The sequence below is a fragment of the Nannobrachium achirus genome (assembly GCF_963921795.1).
Source record: "Nannobrachium achirus genome assembly, chromosome: 17".
NCBI lineage: Eukaryota > Metazoa > Chordata > Actinopteri > Myctophiformes > Myctophidae > Nannobrachium > Nannobrachium achirus.
The window spans coordinates 57,762,139-57,786,411 of NC_137824.1; the positions used below are offsets into that span (position 1 = coordinate 57,762,139).

Consider the following 24,273-nt stretch of genomic DNA (forward strand, 5'->3'; position numbering starts at 1 on the left):
AAAATACATAATAATCAAAGATTTGCACACATTTTCACGACTTTTTCAAAAATAGCAGATCTACAAGCTCGCAGCGCGGCACTCGGTGCCACGCTGTGAGCTTGTATATCTGCTATTATTCACTGGTTCAATAATTCTAGGCCTAAATGGGTTAATTTGGATTGAATGACAGTAACAAGTGGGAAGTCTTGTTCAAAGGCATGGCACACAGATTACAGTTAGCCTCCTTGTCCTTTGAAGTAGGGCATGGTCTTTTTAGCGATGCAACAGTTAATCAAACAAATCAATTAAGAAAGATCGATCCCTGGTTTTAGGCAAACATTTTCAAAGATTTCAAAAATAGTGAAAATGGCAGATCTACACGCTCATGGCCACGCACTGTCAGCGTGTAGATCTGCTATTTTCACTGGTTTTGCTCGACATCATTATGCGACAAAGTATAAAATAGACCTCAAGTGGTTAATCTATTCATTGACAAGAATAAATAAATAATTAAATGCATATTGTCGTTGTCGGGTGGAAACCGTTTGTTTTGTATTTATCATTTAAAAATTATTTAAACTAGTGAAAACAGCCGATCTACAAGCACACAACGCCTCGCACCGCGAAGCGTTGTGTGCTTGTAGATCGGCTGTTTTCACTACTTGTGCGATGGCCTTGTGCGATGAAGCAGTGCTTTACTTTGCGAAAAAAATGTACACATTTGAAACTTGGAGATACAAGGTTTCTGCCCGACAGTGACGATATATTACTCGTAGCTGAAGAACCAGACAACTATTAGAACTGGAGAGTTGTATTGTCTTTACCATGCATGCCACGGTATACATATTTATCACATTGACATGGCCATTGATTTCTAGTTTATCAGTAGTACCTAGTTTCTTGGAAGATAAAAAGTTATAAACACAGCACTTTCAAGTTTTTTACAGAATAGTGGTGGGTCTGTTATAGAGCAGTAGTCTAATCACAGCTGTGTGTGTGTGTGTGTGTGTGTGTGTGTGTGTGTGTGTGTGTGTGTGTGTGTGTGTGTGTGTGTGTGTGTGTGTGTGTGTGTGTGTGTGTGTGTGTGTGTGTGTGTGTGTGTGTGTGTGTGTGTGTGTGTGTGTGTGTGTGCGCACGTGCGTGTGTGTGTGTGCGTGCGCTTCACTGTGGGGTTTATTGGGTCAGGGTCATGCTGCTAGCCATGTTCCACTGGCCTTAAGATGATTACGTGCACTAATCCATAATCCACGCGCGCATACACGTACGCACACACACAAGAGTCACGTAGGCTTGCCTTGGCATAGTTGGCAGAACACTGCTTGCATGACGGACACGTTTTGAACCTCACAAACGTTGGCGTCTCACGTAGACACTCTCACGCGCACCCACCCACACACACACACACACACACACACACACACACACACACACACACACACATACACACACACACACTCTCTCTCTCTCTAACAATGAATTTTAACAAGTAGTGTTTGGCTACAGTGTGGAAAAATAATTGTCCACCGTTCCAGGATTTAACCTACTGTGCTGCTCTGAGTGCATGATCAGCTGAGCTGAAAGCATGCTTGTAGAGAAATTGATTCTGACAAAGACTACAAAAAGGACATTTTCTCTATGATTTTAATTTGTTTTAGTACATTTTGTGAACACACGGTACAATTTCAGTTAGTTAATTCGTTTCAATTCTAGTATTTTTTTATTTTGTTAGTTTTAGTTAACTATAATAACACAGGTTGTGGGTTGACACGTGCATCACTACATATGTATGTAGCGATGCACGTGTCAAGGCGCATGCGTCCAAACCTGGATTCATGTACTCTAGTCACTCATTAACCAAACATACGGAGAAGGAGATCAGCCGGAGAATCGGAGCAGCAGGACCGGTTTTGCAGTCGCTAAATCGCGCTGTTGTGAAGAAAAAAAGAGTTCAGCCGGAAGGCAAAGCTCTATGTCTACCGAGCAATCTTTGTTCCTACTCTCACCTAGGGTCATGAAGTGTGGGTCATGACCGAAAGTATAAGGTCACGGGTGAAAACGGATGAAATGGGTTTCCTCAGACGGGTGGCTGGTATCTCCCTTAGAGATAGGGTGAGAAGTTCAGTCACCCGAGAGAGACTTGGAGTAGAACCGCTGCTCCCGATGTGCAGGTCGGTGCCTTGCATGGTTTCCTCTGCCATCGGTGTATGAATGTGTGTGTGAATGTAATGCACAATTTATGTAAAGCGCTTTTGGATAAAAAGTGTTATAGAAAGGCACCATTTGCCACAAACCTCATGCATTCTCTTATTTCCAAGACAAGCAATTAATTGACGTGTGAGGTCCCATGTGGGTAATTGTATATTATTAACAGTATTTACCCTAAAAATTGGTCTGTACCGCCCAGGTCTGTAAGCGTATATGCTGCCCTCAGTGTCTAGACTGGGAGGATTAATTCAAGTGTCTTAAAACTTAAAAAAAAGAAAAAAAAAAGAAAAGTAACTGTCTGTCTGCCGATATCATCACAAGTCAAATTGGAGTACGCGCCGATATGCACTCAAACACACAGGTGGATGGATGGGTGGGCGGGGGAAAACCAGACATGGAATTCCATGTTTACGTATCAGAAACCACCTTATGCCTGCACCCCAGTGGTGGAAAGTACTAGCCTCGCAACAGCCAGACTCGGTCTGGGAGTTCTCCATAGACAATGCATTACGCGATGACGTAGTTACTAACTTTGACTGACAGGTCCATTCAGTAGTCATCAGTGCATCAAAACATCGTCGGGAGAACATCAAATACGTCTTTTACAGACAGAAATTCCAAAGGTGCAAACTGTTGTTCGTTTTTAAGTTATGAGATGCCGTTGATTTCAGATAAAACTTCGCTTAATGCAGCTTTTATTTGCGATTTGTGAATTCGCATCGGACAAGGGGTCCGCCATGTTTATTTACAAAATGCGAGAGCTGTAGCAGCCGCTCGACCAATCAGGAGCGGTGTGAGGCAGGTTCGCTCGTAATGCAGCCTTTTGATTGGAAATTGAACCTAAATTCTCATAAAGAGACTCGATGGGAGGGACACCAGACCGAGAAAGGAAGCACATTGGTGATGACGTAACTCGGGATGGCTTGCGAGGCTAGGAAAGTACTCCACTACATCTCAGATCCAAATATTGTACTTTTACTCCACTACAATTATTTGAAATCTTTAGTTAGTTACTTTGCAGATATAAATTATAATATCATAAAACATACATTTACCACTTTAGCCCTATTTTATACCTAGGATATTTGAAAATAGCCGATCTACGAGACTGTCAATCTACAAGTTCACAAGATGTCATAATTTTAGGCTATTTTTTAACATATTTAAAACTATAAAATAGGGCTCAAGTGAAACAGAAAGGTTTCAATATTGCCCCCACAGGTGTCATACGGCAGTGAGCCTAGCTCACCATGTGCCAGACCGAGATGTCTTATTTGTTGCATTACCACTCGCCACAACATTTCCCGGAAATATGTCCCACCCACCCTCCGTCACTGAGATGCTGATGCCTGCGAGCGGCATGTGCCCCCTTATGCTCCAGAACCAGCATCCTGCTCTGTGTGCGTGTGTGCTGATCTGTATTGAATGGACATGAACCTATAAAACTGCACTTTCATTCACTCTCAGCTGTTATGGGTGTTTAAAACCAGTAAGTGTCCTAATGTGTCAGTCGCTCTCAAAAGGCATGTGTAAGAGAAGTGAAGCTGTTTGTTTGTCTGTTGTCTCCGCCAAGCCGAAGGCATGGGGAGATGTTTAGCCCCCTGTCCGTCCGTCTGTCTGTTACCAGCTAATCTCTGGTGCCGTTGGCCCGGTCAATGCCACACTGTGCACACACACTCCCTGGATGCCAATTCAGAAACTGACCTTTTTTGGACACTACTCCTACAAATTTTGTCCAAATATCACGAAAATAGGTAGACAGTATCTCTACAGTCATGTCAAATTCCACCCTGATTGGCTAACATTGGCTTCCAAAGTTTGCAGGATTGGTCAGTTTTAAACAAAATGCCTCAATGAAGGCAGCCTGCGATTTGCGTGAAATTTTGCCGATTGCTGTAAAAGTCTCAAGAACACTTGGCACCCTCTTAACGTTGCCCTATTATAGCGCCACCAGGAGGCCGCAATAACCTACCTGACCTGGCAGAGACCTGTGCTCGGAAGAGCACTGCTTCTAGTTGTTTGTTTTCATGTGTAGGTGGTTGTGACAGCTCTGAGAGAGAGACAGAGCCCTCATCTAGTTACTCATGTGTAGATGGTTGTGACAGCTCTGAGAGAGAGACAGAGCCCTCATCTAGTTACTCATGTGTAGGTGGTTGTGACAGCTCTGAGAGAGAGACAGAACCCTCATCTAGTTACTCATGTGTAGGTGGTTGTGACAGCTCTGAGAGAGAGACAGAACCCTCATCTAGTTACTCAGCAGTAACTGTGCTCATGTCATTTGTCCAGTGTTTGACAGACAGGGGATTGTGCCCTTGGCGGCCGTTGCAATTATCCTTTAATAGACTGTGACAGCCACCGCACACACGCACGCACGCACGCACACACACACACACACACACCATACATTTTGACAGTGATTGCTCACATCAGTTCTTCAAATAATGCCATGGCGCTAGATTCCCAACTTTTTCTAGTATCTCTCTCTCTCTCTCTCTCTCTCCATCTATCTCCATTAGGGCATTAACGAAAAAGTCGACAAGTCGTCTCAGTCGACTTCATTACACAAGTCGACTCCCACCAGAGAAAGTCGAAGTTGAATACAAATAAAAATAATACTTTCTATTGTGAAAATAGCAGATCTACATGCTCAGCATGTAGATTGGCTATTTTCACAATTTCTGCCTCTATATATTTGACAATTTGGACAATGTTTAATTTGTCATTTTAGAGGTATTAAAATGTCCTTAAATTGTCAATTTAGAAATGTGTAGATACCCTCTATATTTAAACTTTATGTTGGTTTGTTTACAGTTGAGTGAGAAAACAGTTAATCATCTGGGGACCCCCCAGAATAATTGTGGGGTCGTGTGTGATTTGATGACGTCATCACACGATAAAGTTGACTGCAACTCAACTTTTTACTGAGTCGAGTCGACTTGCAAAAATCACAAGTCATTAATGCCCTAATCTCCATCCATCTCTGTCTGTGGCTGTTGACTGTAGTCTCTCTTCATGGAAACTAGGCACCGAAATAGGCTGGAGTGGTTGAAGAGTGTGTGTGTGTGTGTGTGTGTGTGTGTGTGTGTGTGTGTGTGTGTGTGTGTGTGTGTGTGTGTGTGTGTGTGTGTGTGTGTGTGTGTGTGATGGGGGGTCAGCTGGGGTTGTGTATGTGAGGAAGGGGGGCTAGCGTGAGGGACAGGGAATGTTCTGGGAGTCATTTCCAATGGTTACAAGTGACATGTTGGGCAAGTGACGAGAGAGGGAAAGGGTTGTGACATTCAGAGTGTCCCACACAAGTCCTGTTGACCACCGGCTGGATCGTCCCCAACACAAACATCATGACACTTAACTGATTATCCCATCGATGTATCGATGACGATATCCAGGGTTCCCACGGTCATGAAATTCCTGTAAATATTTTGAAATTGCCACCATGCAAAACAACTGTCACTTCCTCGCAATGTTCCTCGTAACCGCGGGTAACCCCTGGTCTAAACATTCCATGACAGCAAGTCTACGTCTAATGTGTCAGTCTTGACCTCGAACATTACACAGTCACACACAGGGGTGTCACAAGGGGGGGGGGGGGGGGGGGGGGGGGCTGAGTTACCAGGGCCCAAGGTGGAGGGGCCTTAACTATTTTATACTTTAGCTATTGAAAAATAGCAGATTTACAAGCTCACTGCAAGCTTGTAGATCTGCTATTTTTGAAAACTCGTAAAAATGTGTATATTTAATACATATATGAATATGTGTATTTTGCAAACATTTGTAACTCAAATTTTGCTTCTGGGGGGTCCCTGAAACGAAATATTTTGAGATGGGGGTCCGTGGCCAAGTACATATCATTTTGGGGGTCCTTTACATGAAAAGGTTTGAGCACCACTGACATAGAAACATAGTTTTTTTCAACAAAAAAAAACCTTAGAAGGATTTGAAATATTCAAAGACTTGCACAAATGTTCACGATTTTTCAAAAATAGCAGATCTACAAGCTCGCAGCGCGGCACTCGGTGCAGCGCTGTGAGCTTGTATATCTGCTATTTTTCAGTAGCTAAAGTACCCAGGGCCCAGAATTTGGTGTGACACTCCTGGTCTCACACACTTGTTTTCACACCTCAGTGCATTCCCTGTGCTCTGCATGTCTAGTTTGCATGTATGTTATATATAGTCGCCGTCGGGTGGAAACCTTGTACGTCTAACCCCGTTCCTTTAGTTATTATAATATTTATGTTTGTATTTAATAGTGAAAATAGCAGATCTACAAACGTACAACGCGTCGCATCGCTACTACTTTAGTGCGACACTCTTGTCATGATGAAGTAGGGCCTTCATTTGGAAAAAAAATAACAAAACATAAAAGGTTTCATTCCGATAGTGACAATACAGTACAGTATGTTCTGACCTATATTTTCTGACCTTCAAAGCTTCTTTGGGGGGGCGTATGTCTAGTTTGCAATGCATGGCATGCATGTATGCGTTATTCTGTAGGGCTGACCTTCAAAGCTTTTTTGGGGGGTGTCGAAGCTATTGGAGCAAAATTCCATTTTAATTTGAAAGTTCAACTTAATAATAAGTCTAGGAATTAATGAGTCCCAGAGCTCACCTTAATTTTCTGCTGCTCTAAAAGACTTGAAAATGCAGAAGTTAAATAAAACATGAGTTGGACACTCATGTTTTGCTCTTTAAAGCAAAGAATGTGTTATGATTTTATGCATTCAATTATGCGTTATATGACACAGTTTTAAAACAGGCTGTGTTGCAACGCTGCTGCAAAGAAGGTTGGGTTTGTTTATGTGTTGGATTTTACTCACCGTTTCATTCTGTAAACTTTATGTGGTTATTAGAATCCTTTACAGACATTTGTAATTCCTCACTGCAGCATCTAGGTGGTGCACAAGATCATGACGTGCTCAACTGCTAGGGATACAAATTGTCATGATTTTTCATTGCAGATCTACAAGCTCGCAGCGCGGCACTCGGTGCAGCGCTGTGAGCTTGTAGATCTGCTATTTTTCAATAGCTAAAGCATTCAATAATCCTAGAAATAAAAACAAGCACATTATTTCCTGTTCCCATCCCGCGGCGTCAAACAAAGCTCGAAAGGTTAGAAGTAATTGGGTCAGCCCTACTTGTAAATGTGTGTTCATGTGCAAACATTCATGTACTACTGCATGTGGGGGAGTTGTAGCCAGGCTATAGATAGCTGCGTCCTGACCTACAGGCTACTAACACATCTATCACCTGTGTGTGTGTGTGTGTGTGTATCTGCTTATGTACAGTGTATAGATAGCAGGGCCCTGACCCTCAAAATTCTTCAGTTCACATTGAGCCCACCTGCTTGTTTACTGCAGCTGAGATGCCAGCCAGTTTGGGAGTAATTGGGTGGAAGAAGCACCTCTTTCATTGTTTCTTCTTCCCTCTCCCTTCTCTCGTGCCCCTGACTTCACATTATGCCACGGTCTGATACCTGGTACAGTTATAGAATATGATATACCAACCAGTCTAGATAACACACACACACACGTGCGCACCCGCACCCCTTATCAGTTGTCACCCACATTACTGGCACTGATTCCGAGTTCCGACCGTCAGGTCGCAGTTACTATCAAAACCTCCACCAGCTGTCTGTCAGTCTGTCCGTCACACTTCACGTCACACTTTTGCCCTACTCATATCTCCGCCACCGTTGCCCCTATCCATGCCAAACTTTGTACACACTCCTGCCAAACCACAACCTCCACGTAATTTCTCACATGGCCCTCTTCTAGCGCCACCAACTCCAAGGCCAATTCTTGCAAAACACATTTTTGGACACTGCTCCTACAGATTTTGCCGTAAAATCACGCAAAGCGGTACACATTATCTCTACAGTCATGTCATCGACATGGATCTGTCCAATTTCCCATATTCCCTCCTGATTGGCTACCATTGCCTTCTAAAGTTTGGCGGTCGCTTATCTCCCGATTAGGGAGTCTTAAGGGGATTCCAGACGGTACGCGGTCACCGCCTGCTAGTAATTCATTTTCAATGAGAGGCGGGCGGCTATTTCGTCCGCGCAGCGAAGTTTAGAGGCGGCGAGGCAAGCGGGCGCAGTCCCGTGAATATCCCCGCGAGCGTGCTCGTTTGTGCATGCGTACGCGGGCGGTGAGAGATGGATTGTGTTCATCTTTGTGAAATACCGCGCAGCGTTTACTCAAAGAGCGAGTGTGTTTGTGGATCACCGCGGCGCGGTCCTCGCAGATCCAAGCGGGAGCCCCGGCGGCAACCGCTGTCCGTCTGTAGAGCGCCTTACTGGTATTTTACCTTGAATATGGAAGGCATACCCAAATATTTGTTCTCAAGTCGGTTAAGGAAAAGATTGAGGGACGATTTCTTAAAGAACGTGTTGGGTCTGCTGATAGCACTGTGAATTGCACATCACGTGCAGCTGCTATCTGCCCCCGTTGTAAGTTTAGGGTCTTATTAAGATACTGTGCTAATGATAACACTCCATAACTCTCCCATAAAGGTTTGCTGATGAGTGCAATTATTAATCACGTGGCAAAGTATAAATGGTGGCTTTGTTCCAGACTCCTTAATGTTTACTGATGCGCCTTTGGGTTTGTGAATGCAGAGCTGTTGCTGTCATTATGTAGGCCTAGCGAAAACCTGAAAATAGCCTGTGCCAGAATAGTAATCAAAATGTTTAGTGCAATTAATGATTGTTTGGGAATTTGTTTCTATTTGAAATATGATCTAGTTTGCAAAGGGAGAGATCATCTGTTGTTGACTGACTCTGTCCTCATTCAATGTAAAAACAAGAAAATTCTCACTATCTACTAAAATTGAAAGTAGAATAGACAAACTTGAACACCGACTTGAACACTCTCTCTCGCTCTCTGTCTTGCCATCAAGTGTTCTATGATGTTCAAGGAAAGTGATAACTAGGGATGCGGTATCGGTACTCGTGGTATCGGTACTCGCCCCAATACCAGCCTATTTTGCGGTATCGGTACTCGTCAGATACTGCTCACAAAGCGCCCGCGTACCCTGTGTGTTCCGCCACTTCGCCTTTCTCTCTCTCTCTTAAAGTATCAAAAGTAAAATACAATATGTTTGAGCATAGCAGATCTAGAAGATCATGCACAGTACAGGAATTTCCATGGGCTAAACCTGAAAAAAAAAGTGAAATGTGTGGCAGTTGTGCCATTTTCTGGGAAAGCAATGCAATTTAATGTGTTATATACAGCCAGAAAGTGAGGGACATCTGATAAAAAAAAAAACTAAAAAAAAACGTAATTTAAAGACATTTTGTATTATTAATTGTACTCGTATCGGTACTCGGTATCGGCGAGTACTCAAAATGAAGTACTCGTACTTGTACTCCGTAAGCAAAAAAGTGGTATCGGGACATCCCTAGTGATAACCATGATAAAAGGCAAATAATAAGACGGATAACTTCTTTAGTAGATGTGATTAACGTTAACGTGGAAGAAAAGGAATGTATACATACAGTATGTGCAGAAATGCATTGACAGTCTCTCCTTGTGTTGACAGCCACATTGTGATATTAGATTAGATTGGATTTAACTTATAATATAATTATCTGAATGCAGTGTTGTTGTTTTTTTGTCTTCCTGGTCTGGTCTTGAATGCTAAACATTTAAGTTGAGTGCAATGAACAAACAAATGCCTCGACTGTTCGTTCTTTTGTGTCAATTTCTGAAAGCACCAACGGTTCATCCCCATGACATCATCACAGTGATAATATCTAGGTCAAGCATATTGTGAATATGATGAAGTGTCTTTGTGTAAAAAATGTAAAACTCAATAAACATATTTGAGAAAAAAAGAATAGAGGAAATGGCTGATCTACAAGCTCTTGTTAGCTTGTAGATTGGCCATTGCCACTATCAATGTTCTACGTATAAAGTTGTCAAATATGTCAGTCATTTCTTTGTATATTTCGGTTATGTGTCATATCTACCATCTGCAACTTCAAAGCCTAAAAGCCAAACAGAAACGTAATTGTCGATGGCAAAAACACAATTAAATCGTTAATCGCAATTATTTGAGTGACAATTAATCGTCATGTAAAATGTCATAATCGTGACTCTTTTGTACCTTTTTAGCTCAGGTTGTAGTGAAGTCCATCTGCCGGAGAACATGCTGCTCGAGTCATTATTATATTTAGTGAGTCATTTGATGCATGAGCATGTTTATCGGTGTGCATAACAAAAACTCCTCACAGATCTACAAACAAAACCAAGGTTATCGAACGGAACAGACAGTGAGATTCATCTGTAAAACCCCCCCGTTTGTAGCCTTGCTCAATCTTTCTCTCCCCTTCTTCTGTCCAGGGGCGGACTGGGCATCTGGCATACCGGGCATATGCCCGGTGGGCCGCTAGGCCAGAGGGCTGGGGGGCTGAAAAAAAAAGAAAAAAAAAAGGTTTTTTTTTTTTTTTTTTTTTTCAAAAAAATATTTTCGGGAAGTAGTGAAAGTTACAGGTAAGGTGAGTGCGATATATTCAAGGGCTTTTGGAGAAATGAGTTTGGAGAAAAGTTGTGGTATTAAGAGCTTGTGTATTTGTATGTGCCTCGACCGGATGAGTCGGTAGAGTATCTGCGCGCGCGCTGGTTGTGGGGGCTGGTCTGGGCTAAGATGCCAGGGCTGAATTTTAGTCCCAGTCCGTCCCTGCTTCTGTCCTTTATATCTCTTTGTAAGTTTTGCCTTTCCCCCTTTTGGCCTGATCTCTGCCTCTAGCCCTTCTGTCATTTCTACTCTTCTCTCACTTTCTCGCTGCGTCGACTTCCTCTGTCCTCTCTCCTTCACGCCATGGCCGAGGGCTCTAGTCGGTCCTTCACACTAATAGAGTGAGATGCTGTTCTGTTCTGACTGTCATACCAAAGGGATTATGGTGTTACATAAAAGAGACAGGTATGTGTGTGCGTGCGTGCGTGCGTGTGTGTCCGTGTATCGCCTGTGAACCCCTTTGTGCTTGTGCCCGTTGGCAGGGGTGTTACAAGGGGTTGGGGGGGGTGGGGGGGGGAGTCACACAAAGTTACTACTAGGGCCCAAGGTGGAGGGGCCTTAATTATTTAGCTATTGAAAAATAGCAGATATACAAGCTCACAGCGCGGCACCGAGTGCCGTGCTGCAAGCTTGTAGATCTGCAATTTTTTAAAAGTTGTGAAAACGCGTGCAAATCTTTGAATATATGTATTTTTTAAGCGAACATTTTGTAACTCAAATTTTGCTTCTGGGGGTTCCCTGGAATTAAATATTTTGAGATGGGGGTCCGTGGCCAAATACATATCATTTTGGGGGTCCTTCACATGAAAAGGTTTGTGCACCACTGACATAGAAACATACAGTAGGATTTTCAAAAAACCTTAGAAGTTTGAAATATTCAAAGACTTGCGCTGTGAGCTTGTGAGCTATCTGCTATTTTTCAATAGTTAAAGTACCCAGGGCTCAGAATTGCCCGTTGGTATATATCTGCGTGCGTGCGTGCGTGCGTGCGTGCGTGCGTGCGTGCGTGCGTGCGTGCGTGCGTGTGCGCGTGCGTGTGTGTCTGGCCCGGCTAGCTGGCTGGGATAACTGTTGAGTTAAGAGTCAGCTTGGAGCACAAACCCCCCCTCCCACTTGCTGCCCCGCGATTGGCTCTCAGAACTCAGCCCCATGCTTACGATTGGCTGTCATCCTCAACCCCTTCGATCCGATTGGTCCTCCGGGGGAAGGTTGCCTGGAATTGTCGGGGGCTTGTATATTTCAGCAGAGCGCTGGATGTTTACTGCAGCACTTTGACAGGAAGAGTGCAGGAGTGAGATTGCTGTCTCACTCACACACTCACACACACACACACACACACACACACACACACATGCACACCCACACACATACACATACGTGCACACACGCCTGCACACACCTATGCACTCTTACACACATACACACCCAAACAAAACCCTGGCTCTGTTGCTAGACCTTTTGGTACAGACTTTTAACGCCACAAAGTGCTCAGCTAGGATAAGCTACTGCTGTGGATAGTCTACCCGAAGACCTGCATCTGTATTCTACCTACTTGGATTTGATTGTGTTTACTGCAGCCTATAGGCTCAACCGTGGCCGAGCAACAGAGAGAAGAGACCAGACCACAAGACTCCTTCGTAACTGAAATAAAAGCTCACTGGCTACAGACAGGTCAGAGAGAGTAGGGGAAATTACTGCGGACTGGCACACACAAAACTACTTGTAAAGCTACAGAACTGGACTATAGAGGGAAAACCCCAGACAAACCAGTGGAAAGGAGCTCTGGAACATTAAGTCTATTGACTGCACTGACACAGCTACAGGCAGAGTCATCCAACCTGCCAAACACGGATTCCCATTAACAGCAACACAGCTGACTGAATCAAGCCACGATGAGGATGTATTGCGACGTTCTGCTGCAGAGGTAACAATATTAACGTTGTTGTTGTCGGGTGGAAACCTTGTATGTCCAAAAGCGTTCGTTTTGTATTTGTCATTTAAGAAATGGAACTAAACTTGTGAAAACAGCCGATCTACAAGCACACAACGCCTCGCACCGCGAGGCATTGTGTGCTTGTGCGAGGCGTTGTGTGCTTGTAGATCTGCTGTTTTCACCAGTTTTGTGCGACGGCCTTGTATGATGAAGCAGGGCCTTACTTACACTTATACATTCGAAACTTGGAGATACGAGGTTTCTGCCCGACAGTGACGATAAGGGACAATATAAAATCCTGTGTGTGAATTAGAATCAAGAGTATCAAAATGGAGCCTTCCTGGGTCCATTCTTGATGGATTAAGTTAACACTCGGGATTTTTGCTGAGTTATGCAATCCCGCCACACTGCCGGGGATGAATGAAGGATGATGAATGAATGGAATACTAATTTGATGGATGTGACACAATGAGTGAATGGAATCTTAAGAATGAACGTATGGATGATACGAGCGTCTGTTAATGTATGAATGAAAAAGTGGATGAGTTGATAAATGGATTGATGAAATATATTTTGTTAGATATCTTTTCTATATGAACGAATAGATTAACCACTTTTGCGTTATTTCATAATAGAAGATCTACAAGCTCACAACACAAGCTTGTAGTCGTGTAGACCAGCTGTTTTGATTAAAAAAAAAGAATTCGTTTTTTAATTTAACTAAACTGAATAGGAAAATAAGAATCTGTTATTCATTATTTTAATGATTATTGATTGTTTTTAAATCAATCAGTTTGATTAACTGTTGCCCGGCTCCCTACTCGTGTTTTTAATTTAACTAATCTGAATAGGAAAATAAGAATCTGTTATTCATTATTTTATTGATTATTGATTGTTTTTAAATCAATTAGTTTGATTAACTGTTTCACGGCAACCGTGTTGCCTGAATCTCTGTTGAAGTTGACTGAATGTCGACTACAACCTTGTCCTTTACTTGTTTTTGTTTTTTTTAACATCTACTCTCCGTGGCCGTGAGCCCGTGACATTGAACTTGTTCATTGTGCTTACGGAATACGGACATTGTGAACGTCAATGCTCGTCCATGGAGCAGTGCATCATGGGGCTCATAAGAACTCTGAGAAAGGTGCAGACATTGGAATGTTTTCTGCCTTTCGTGGGTTGAATCCTACCCATTGTTGTCTGTGTAGAGACGATAAGCTGACAACAATGAACTGAAATGCACATCAACAGTGTGATAGCCACTTTTAAGCCTGAAGGATAGTGTTTTACAAATGTTTACTGTCTTTAATGGCTGAGTTCAGAACGGCTGTTTACAAGATGTAAGATGACACTCAGGAGAGAGTCGATATACGGTATGTTAGGTAGTGGTGCTCCGGGTTTGGTACATACATATAGGGCTGTCACAATTATTACATAATCGGCAAATCGCAATTATTTGACATAATCACAATTATTTTGTGATAATCGTCATAATCACATTTTTTATTTATGTTCAAACATTTAAAAAGTAGTGGAAATAGCAGATCTACAAGCTCACAACTACAGTATGTTCTTGTTCTGTATCTATGTTCTTTTTTCGTTCGTTTTTGGGCTTTTTAGGCCTTTATTTGATAGGATAGTAGACAGGAAATGGGGAGAGAGATGGGGAATGACATGTGGCAAAGGTCGTCCGAATCGGGAATCGAACCGGCGACGCCAGCAGGCAACATAGCCTAGTATGTGGTATGTGCCTTGACCACTAGGCCAGCAGGCACCCCCAATGTTCTTTTTAAAGAGTAAAGTTGTCAAATATGTCCTTCATGTCTTTGTATATTTAGGTTACGTGTCATATCTGCCATGTGCAACTTCAAAGTCTACAAGCCAAACAGAAATGTAATTGTCAATGACAAATAACACAATTAAATAGCAATTATTTGAGTGACAATTAATCGTCATGTAAAATTTCATAATCGTGACAGCCCTAGATACATATCGTGTGTGTGTCAGGGAGGGGGGTGTGTAAAGTAGATTACCTGCTGAAACCCGCTTGATTTGTGTGTGTGCGCGCTCCTTTATGTGGACATAAATAAATTGCTAAAATGTGTGTGTGTGCGTGCGTGCGTGCGTGCGTGTAATGCCTACAGTGCCAGAGTAAGGATTGCTGACTACAGCACCTGTATCAAATCATGGCCTGTCACACTGGGGAAGGCACACACACACACACACTGACCTTGTATACAATGTATACATCTCTGTGTTGCAGAAAGGGAGTGTTTGCATGTGTTTCTAGTCTGGATAGAGGTTTAAAATGCCAGCTATCATCTATAATGAAGTGTGTGAAGCCTTCACTGGCCAAGTGCATATTGTCTCGTGCATTTAAACCAATGAGGTCCTAACTTGTGGTGTGAGCAGTATTTTGATTATCGCGATAATATTGTAAATCGTGATTTCTTTGGTTACAATAATCGTGACATGAAATGTTCATATCGTCCAATCCCTAGCAGCCACTCGTCCCCCCCCCCCCCCCACCTCTTTTTTAACATACTGTATTATTAGAATAGAATCGTATGCTGTCACCAACATGATGCCGGCAGCTAATATTAATGTAAATGGGATCCATTTTTATTTTCCTCGTGAGCATATGACCTCATTTGAGATCAAAGCTGCTGTTTGTGCCCTTTTTTCAGTGCAGAGAGAGAGAAAAAAAGCTCAGTCATTGCTGGTGAGTCAGCTGACTAGAGCATGATGATGATAACGTATACCTTATGAATACAGTTTAACTCACTGATACTCTGTTATGGGTTCTGTTTCACTCTGCCTCAACTCTGAGGCAGTGATATGTCTGACCTACATATTGTGATATACTACCGTCCACGCTGGTGCATGTGACGTGTACAGGATATACGGTGTGTAGATATTATTATGCAACAGCTGGAGAGTTAGAAATAGACCCCCCCCCCTTTTTATTTTTTATTGTTGAATTCAATACTTGACTGATGTGCTTGTAAGGGACAATATTATCAGTAGTTCGTTTTAGGCACTGAGAATCATAGGCGATTGATATAAAGAGCTACACAACAACCTTGGACAACAGCTTTGTAAACTGTAGGGGAGTTATTATTACCATCTCCAAATTGAACAAAGGACCATGGTAATTGTGATGAGAAAACTATGGCAAACTATGAACAAAAGAAAAAGAAAAAGTGTATATGTTAAAAGAAAAGAAAATTGGTCAAATGTAGTGAAAGGTTTCACTCCCAGAAATGCATCAATAGTTGATGAAAATGTTTCCCCTTTGATCGCCAACCACCCTTTAAGAAATGTGTTTATAGTTACCAATCTATAATTATAGATATTGCTCGTTGTTAAAATGGCAGATGCCTTATGTTTGTGCAAGAGAGCTCAGCCTGTTGTGATCTCAGGGATCTGTTAAACTTTAAGCACACATCAGATCGGCTTACTGTGATCTGATAGAATTGCCCACGAGGGAATTATTCATGAGGACATCAAGCACTAGATTAACTCTACTGCCCACCTTGGCTTAACAGGACCTGCTCATTCATTCTGCTCATCCCTGATGGATTCTTAAAGGAGTAGTTCACCCCCAAAATGACTTTTTTTTCCTATTGATTACTCACACCATGGAGACTTGAGTTCAATAATATCTTTTTGTATTCTTCACATTCCTAAGACAAAAATGTGATTATAGTAAATGTACCCCCATTGATTCCGGATGGGGACCCAAATGCATTTGTGTCCCCTTCCGGAATCCATGGGGGTAAATTTATTGTTATACATATTTTGTCTTAGGAAAGTGACAAAAAATTATTATTGAACTCAAGTCTCCATGGTGTGAGTAATCAATAGAAAAAAAGTCATTTTGGGGGGTGAACTACTCCTTTAAAATCACAAATGTATTGTTTTTCTGACATACTATTATTTGTGGGTTCCTGTCCGTTCATCTTAATCGTTTACGGTTGGCACAAACGTAGTGTAACTTCTGATGAATCTGAGATCGACTCAGTAAAAAAGTATTGTATAAATGACTTCTGTAAAGTTACAAGCCCAACACTGGCTGTAACAATAGTGTCTCATTGACAAAAGTGGTACATTGTTTGCAGCATAAATTATTGGTCTGCCACGAGGTGTCAGACAATAAAACACCGTTTTCCTCCCATAGATAAACAAATATCTACCTCTGAGGAGTTAAGCTGTGTCTGCCAGCTAACAGCTAGCTATGGTACGTCCTTATTAAGGTCTTATCTCCCTTAGCCACTACTATTGTACAAAACAGTGTGATGTTACCTTGCTTGCTCAAAGGCTTATACTCTACCTGCTGCTAGGGGTGGGCAATATGGAAAAATACAATATCACAATATTTTCCCAAGCTGTATCACGATGCACGATTTTATCACAATTCTTTTTCGCTTTTTCTTTCTTTTTTTTTTCTTCTTTTTTTTTCAAGTTACTTGACATAAACTAGACTCTGGGTTCCTTTTGGGAGGTCTACATTGAGCTTTACAAGTATGTAACTCTGACAGCATACAAATGAAACCAAATGGACCCTTACGGGTCCATTTGGTTTCATATGTATGCTGTCAGAGTTAAGAGGAGAGTGGAGACCTTGACATTTTAAAAGTTTGACAACTACTGATTTAGACCAAAATGCAGGTTTATATTGAATTCTGCAAAGAATCTCTGTATTAACGATTAAACAGGAGTTTTTGACAATTGTATCACGATATATACGATACCTCTGAAAAGGCATATCATGGAGACAGTGTATCGTCTCAACGATAATTATCACCATATCGCCCACCCCTACTTGCCGCCTTGTGCCACTTTAGGGATTCCTTTAGGTCGCAGACTTCCATGAAAGGGAGCTGCCTAAGAGAAGGGTTCCGTACTGTACACATAATGTCAAGGCTCTCTTTTAGCAAGGTATTGAAGCCACCAACTCTAATGGTCAGGTGCAAACACACATAATAACTCAATAAGTCATAACTCTTAAGGCAGTGTTTCTCAAAAGTGGGTCCGTCCGGGTGGAACCCCAGGCGTCCAAAAAATAGCAGATATACAAGCTCACAGCATGCCACGCTGCAAGCTTGTACATCTGCTATTTCATAAAAAAAAATCTGGTTTTCATTTTCTCCTCCCTGGCAAAGAAAAAAATCAGATGAAGCCAAATATATTTTGATTTGGGAGTCCTTGAAAAGGTTTCAGAACCAGTGCTATAATGGTCAGCGTCCTTTCATTGTTGGCTTTAAAATCTGGTGAGTTTTCTTTTTTCAATGGAGTATAAATGAAGCTGTAGAGCATACATGGGCAACTGGTGGCCCGGGGGCCACATGCGGCCCCCACCTCCCGCAGGTTAATACCGGAATACTGATATATTATTGATTTCAGCTGTTACAATTCCAAACATGACCTGCTTTAATTCCGTCAGTTTATATTAGTAGCTTAATGACTAGTATAGTAGTATTAAAATGTATTTTTTTTATGTCCAATGTATTTGTATTTAGGTTCACAAAGTTAACATGAGTATATAACTAAATTAAATCAAAATGTTACATTTCAGGATTCCAATTAAGAAATAACAACAACAATTCAGGATTCCAATTCAAACGAAGCAAAAATAGCCGATCTACTGCGATGCGTTTTGAGCTTGTAGATCGGCTATTTTTGCTTCTTTTGTATGAGATACTAGAATGACAAAGTAGGACGTAGCAATGTGCAATGTGGCCCTCTGGAGTGAAGGTGGAAATATAGTGGCCCTCGCCATCATCAAAGTTGGCCACCTCTGCTGTAGAGAGTCTGAAATGACCCAGCTGTTATGTAGTCTCAGAGGAAATGACAGAGAAGGACACAGAGGACACATTGGAGGGAGAAGGGGCCCTCGGGGACCTCAATGACCTCTGTTTTTTTTTTTCTCATGCTTGACTAACCTTTACTCTCACTTTCTCTGGATTTATGGTAATGGGAGGGGAGGGTGCCCACGTGAGTGCATGCACATATGTCTCCGGTGTGGGCATTTCTCAACGTGTAGGGGAGTGTGTGTGTCTTTTTATTCCAGATAGTCCAAGGCTCAGTGTTTGATCTCCACAAAACGCACACGCACATACAGTATGCACAAACAGTCTAAAGATCACAGTGGCACAAAGGGAATCTGAGATTACATGAGATGTTGTGGTGCACATATACGTATGTAGACAATATATCCATTGGAAATGCTGGGCTCAAGACTAGAATAACTGCGTTGGACCAAAGAAATACAAAGAATCTAAGCAGCAGGGTTTGCACACAATGATTGAAGGACTAATACAAATACAGGCTGTGTATTCAGCTCTTCAACATCAAGCTTTCATCCGTGAGCAAACGCTGCAATGGCTTCAAGTGGTCTTGTCTCGTGCATAACCAGTGTTTTGACATTTCTGTGCAACGAAAAGCAGTTGAAGAGAGGGGAGATGGGGAAAGGGATCCATGGAGAGAAGAGAAGGAGCAATCACATTCTCATGCGATGGAATTCTCGTTTGATGGAAGAATACATTGATGGGTGGATCAGATCACTGACAGGAGACTGGAGGGGAGAGAAGAGAGTAGGGGTGTAATGATATAGTAACTGAATCGAAAAAACTATTTTAATTGGCAGTGATCTACTATATCGATGTGCAAAAGCAAATATTGTACCGTTTGGCTTTGTATATCGTATCGTATCGTTTTACAATGCAAATAATCGGTATTGAATCGTTTTGCAGTGCAAATAATCGATTGTATGGAAATGAAGTATTTAGCAATTTTAAGAGGGAAAATGAAAAAGAGGGGTCTAATTACTTTTCCATTCAATATAGCTACTCTTGGTCTATCGATAAATGTGTAAAATTCATGTCAAGGTGCTGGTTTGTTTGTCCATATGTGTTGAAATATAATGTCCATGTATTTGCTAAAGAATGACAGTGTTTACTTTATATCCATAATAATATATTATTCCCTTTAAAAACCTGCTCTATTGACACGTTTCACACAGATTTATTGTCTTTGCTAAATAGTTACTATATCGATTTTAAATCATTGAATCGAATCGTATTGTATCCCCATGAATTAACCAATATCGTCCATGTATCGTATCGTCAACCATGTATCGTGATGCGTATCGTATCGTTGTTCAGATGTATCGTTACACCCCTAGAAGAGACCCATAACAGGACTAGATGGAGAAAGGTAGAAAACGGACAGTCATATGGAGAGAGCTAAGAGGGATTGTGGTCTCCTATCGGTCATAAATAATGCAGTCTTTATCGACCTACGATGGCGTCTCCATCTGTGGGTGTGCATGAAAGAGCCCCTTTGCTGCCCTTGTTGCTGCCCGCACGCACGCACGCACACGCACACACACACAGTGATTACCTTTAGTTGCCAATTGTGGTTGATTGATTTATTGATTGATTGATTGAAGACTATTAGGAGTTTGCATAGGAAAGGTACAGTTTCATGACGGTACAGTTCACTGGTACAAGGTCTACTAAAAGGAGATCCTAGAAAAGACTAAGCTTATTTCCACAGGAAACCATTTAATTATCTCATATAACATTAAATGACAGACGAATAGAACACAGTACTATGCCGTAGATATAGTCGGTAAAAAAAGAACAAAAAAACAGTAAGTCTAATCAAACAGTAAGTACATACAAAGAACGGGCAGGGGAGGGTAGGGCTGGACTAGGTTTGTTTTACCAGTTGCGAACGGCTGCTGCCTGTAAGTGGTTTTTAGGATGCTAGTGATCCACACTCCTTTAAGACCTTCGGTAAGGCATTCCACATTTTTGTGGTATAGCAGAAGAACGAGTTTGACCCTTTGTTTGAGTTGACTCTGGAGATGACCTTTGACCCTTTAATTTATCGTGATATCGTCCTTTGTCATGCACTGGGATCAATTCACCTTTCATTTGACGAGCTACATATCCGGTACCACTTAAATCCTCTATAATTGGTAAAATGTACTTATAATTTACGTACTTGATAGTAATTTTTTTCACTCTATGTCTTTGCCGAAAATATAGCCGATCTACAAGCAGATTTGCTATTTTTTGGCAAATGTTTCCGCCTCAGGATAATAATCGTGATATGAAATTTTCATATAGTCCCATCCCTACTACATTTTCACATGGCTCCCCCTTCTCCGTGCCCTCCACTGACTGCCCGGTTGCTGCCCGCACAGAGTACAGAACCTCCATTGGTCGATAGCAGTTGGTGATGTTCTAACCGCTTGTTTTCTTGTTTCTCTCTTTTCTTCTGTTCCTTTAGCTCCCACCTCTCACCTATATCCATCCTGCCTGCTGGTTCTGCTGGGTAAGTACACACACACACACACACACACACACACACACACACACACACAGTGGAAGTGGAAAAGTTCCACGCACAGTCGCACACACTCAATTATTACACAATGAAATGACGAATCCCTTGGGTTTTTCATCTCACCATCACTCGTCTGTAGATCTTTCTCTTCTATATGACCATTTACAGTATATTAAATCATTGTATTTTTTTTTCCCACTGAGCCTTTAGTCATCCCTTCAACATCTGTATTCACATCTGTTATGCGATCTTGACCCAAGTAAACTCGACTCTAAACCAGAGGACCAGTGAAATGCGTCCAAAAGGCACATGGAAGAGAGAGAGAGAGGGAGAGGGAGGGAGAGGGGGAGAGAGAGAGGGAGAGGGAGAGGGGGAGAGAGAGGGAGGCAGGGAACGAGGGAAGCGAGCATGCATGATCTTGATAATTTGATGATGTCGCTAAAATGCACCATTTTTGCACAGCTGGCTGTTTCTTTCATAACCCCAAGGACATGAGCTCAGCATCACATGGTTCCCCCGTCATAGAAGTCAATAGTTGTAGTTAAACTAAAGGTAACGGTCTGTTTTACAATGGCCTTATTATCCCAGTGAGTTGAACTGACCATAATGCACACCATTTAGTTCTTATGTCATACTTATTGCGACCATAGGTCGCATTTTACCTATCGGGAACGTCAACAGCTTGTTTTTGTTTCCAAACGGTTAACGTCCGACACTGTGGTTCCCCTGACACATCACTGTGACATCACAGTTCTGTTAGGGATCTCCATATACGGTATGGGCATAAAAGGGATTGTATCCCAGATCACCATGTTGGGTGAACCACACTAACAGAATCCATATATGGGCAAGACAGATGGCCAAGACAGGTGGCTAAAGGGCAAGGTCGCTTTTCCACCAGTAAGACACCTAAGGGCGACAAGGTCGCGCCATGTCTTGGCCATCTGGCCAGTGATGTATATCGGACCAGTTACCAATATATGGAGCCCCCTAAACCCATATACGGTATGGAGATCCATGTATATGGAGATATGCTGTGAGACCCCAAACATGCTTACTCAGTTATTCGTTATGTGAAAGTCCTATGACGTCTGCATCTGACATCATACATACAATCCCCCATATATGGAGATCCCTGATCCCGGACTCTGAGGAAGACTAAACGTGGAAACGTCAGTCACCCTGTCGCTCTACAATAAATGAACGTGCATATAGGGCTGTCACGATATGACATTTTACATGACGATTAATTGTCACTCAAATAATTGGCGATTAACGATTTAATTGTGTTTTTGTCGTTGATAATTACTTTCTGTTTGGCTTTTAGGCTTTGAAGTTGTACATGGTAGATATGAAACATAACCTAAATATACAAAGAAATTACTGACATATTTGACAACTTACTACTTAAAAAATAACTTTGATAGTGGAAATAGCCGATCTACAAGCTCACAACGCGTCGCATCGCGACGCGTTGTGAGCTTGTAGATCTGCTATTTCCACAATTTTTGACCTTTTTTTAAATATATGAACATTTTTCAACATGGAAACGATTGACGATTATGAAAAATAATCACGATTATGTAAAAAAAAATCACGATTAGACGATTATGTAATAATTGTGACAGCCCTACGTGCAGACCAGTTGAGTGCTCCATCTTTTATTTGGGTAGTCATTTCTGAAGTGCCCAGGTAATGTCTTTTTGATACAGTTTGTCCTTGTTGAGCACAGACGAGTCCTTCTACCAATAACTGCTGGCTGAAGCGCACAGACATCTCCTGCTTATATGGAGATCCCTGTCTGTAGAACCAGCCACACAGATATGTCTTAGATATGTCTTCCTCCATATATGGGCATTCCCATATGAAGTCCTGTTAATATTGATGACATCCAGGATCTCCATATAAGGGCATAAAGGGGATCCTGTTTGTGTGGTTCCCCTGACATCTCAGTGATGTCATAGGGTGATGTCGGAGCGTCAAACCGAGTGTTACACGGAAACGTGACACGGAGACAAGATGTGACCGTTTTCATACTAAACCTACCTACGGTTGCAATTATTCAGCCCGGAGGTTAGCATGAGGAACATACAGTTAGTGATGTTTATTCATAAATAAATTAAAAAGTGGGGTTTGATTTCCTAGCTCACTGTAGGAGACGCCAAAACTGTTGTTTGGTGCATTGTGTTTTCATGCAGGGGTGTGTGTCTTTGTGTGTGCGTGTGCGAGTGATTAATGTCTGTGCTTTCCTTTGGCTACTAGGCTGTGTTAAAAAACTCTCCACAGCTTGGTGGTTTATAGTGTGTGTGTGTGTGTGCGTGCAGTGCATGCACTATGAGCGTGTTGAGTGCATAATAATGATTAATTGTTGCGCATTGGACAGCAGGAGCCCGAACAGCTGCTGCTGTCCTGAATGTGCACGTGGCTCAAGCTGTGTGTGTGTGTGTGTGTGTGTGTGTGTTGTAGTATTTGTTAGCATGGCCTTGACACATCCATAGCTCTGCTGAACCAAGTAATGGACAGGGAATACGAATGTCTTTGTCAACACCACACATACACTGCCTGTGAGAACACACACACACACACACACTTGGAGCTGTTGTAGCACCTTTCAGGGGCGTGTATCAAAACAACATCCCACTTCCAGCAGTGGAAGCTTGTGATTGGCTGAACCGGAGGTAGGGAGCGCTCTGTTGTGTCCTCCTGGACTGCGCGGAGGTGCCGAGAGCTCACTTGTGTATATGTTATAGGTAATATAATAGGCCATGCGATGTTTCATAACATATAACACAAGAAATAATCATAACACATTATAAACATTATATATTTATAAGGACAAGTATTCTACTTAATTGGGACTTAGGTCTACAAGAACCATTATCATAGTTATAATAGACCTACATTTACAGTAGTTTAGGCATTTTGGTTTGATAAGGTTGTGGGCAGAACAATTTTGTCCTTGTTATTTGACTATTTTTACTTGAATTATAATTAAGGACACTTCATAGTGAATTAGTGATTATAATAAATAGCCTATGTCATGATTGTTGTTATAGCTAGATCAGATTGTGTTTATAATATAACGCCGGCGCGCCTCCGTCTTCTCCACTGAAAACAAGCGCTCTGCCCTTGTTCCATTGTTGGAACCGGGATGTTGTTTTGATACACGCCTTTCGCGGTAAAGGACACTGACACTTCTTCTGTCAATGCTGAATGTGCAATTGCAGATTGACTGGCCAACCCATTGAGGAGTAAAAATGAATAAAGACAGACGCGTG

The 24,273-nt window shown here is 42.1% G+C and overlaps 1 protein-coding gene across 4 annotated transcripts in view; it reads left to right on the plus strand.

Annotated features, from left to right (window-relative positions):
- The window catches only part of fam13b (family with sequence similarity 13 member B), a 126,512-nt gene that overhangs the window by 78,792 nt on the left and 23,447 nt on the right, over window positions 1–24,273 (plus strand). For all 4 annotated transcript variants that reach the window (XM_080745997.1, XM_080745996.1, XM_080745999.1 and 1 more), the window contains one exon: window positions 20,939–20,983. In XM_080745997.1, coding sequence (XP_080602123.1) covers window positions 20,939–20,983 — 45 coding nt within the window. The remainder of the gene's footprint in view (window positions 1–20,938; window positions 20,984–24,273) is intronic.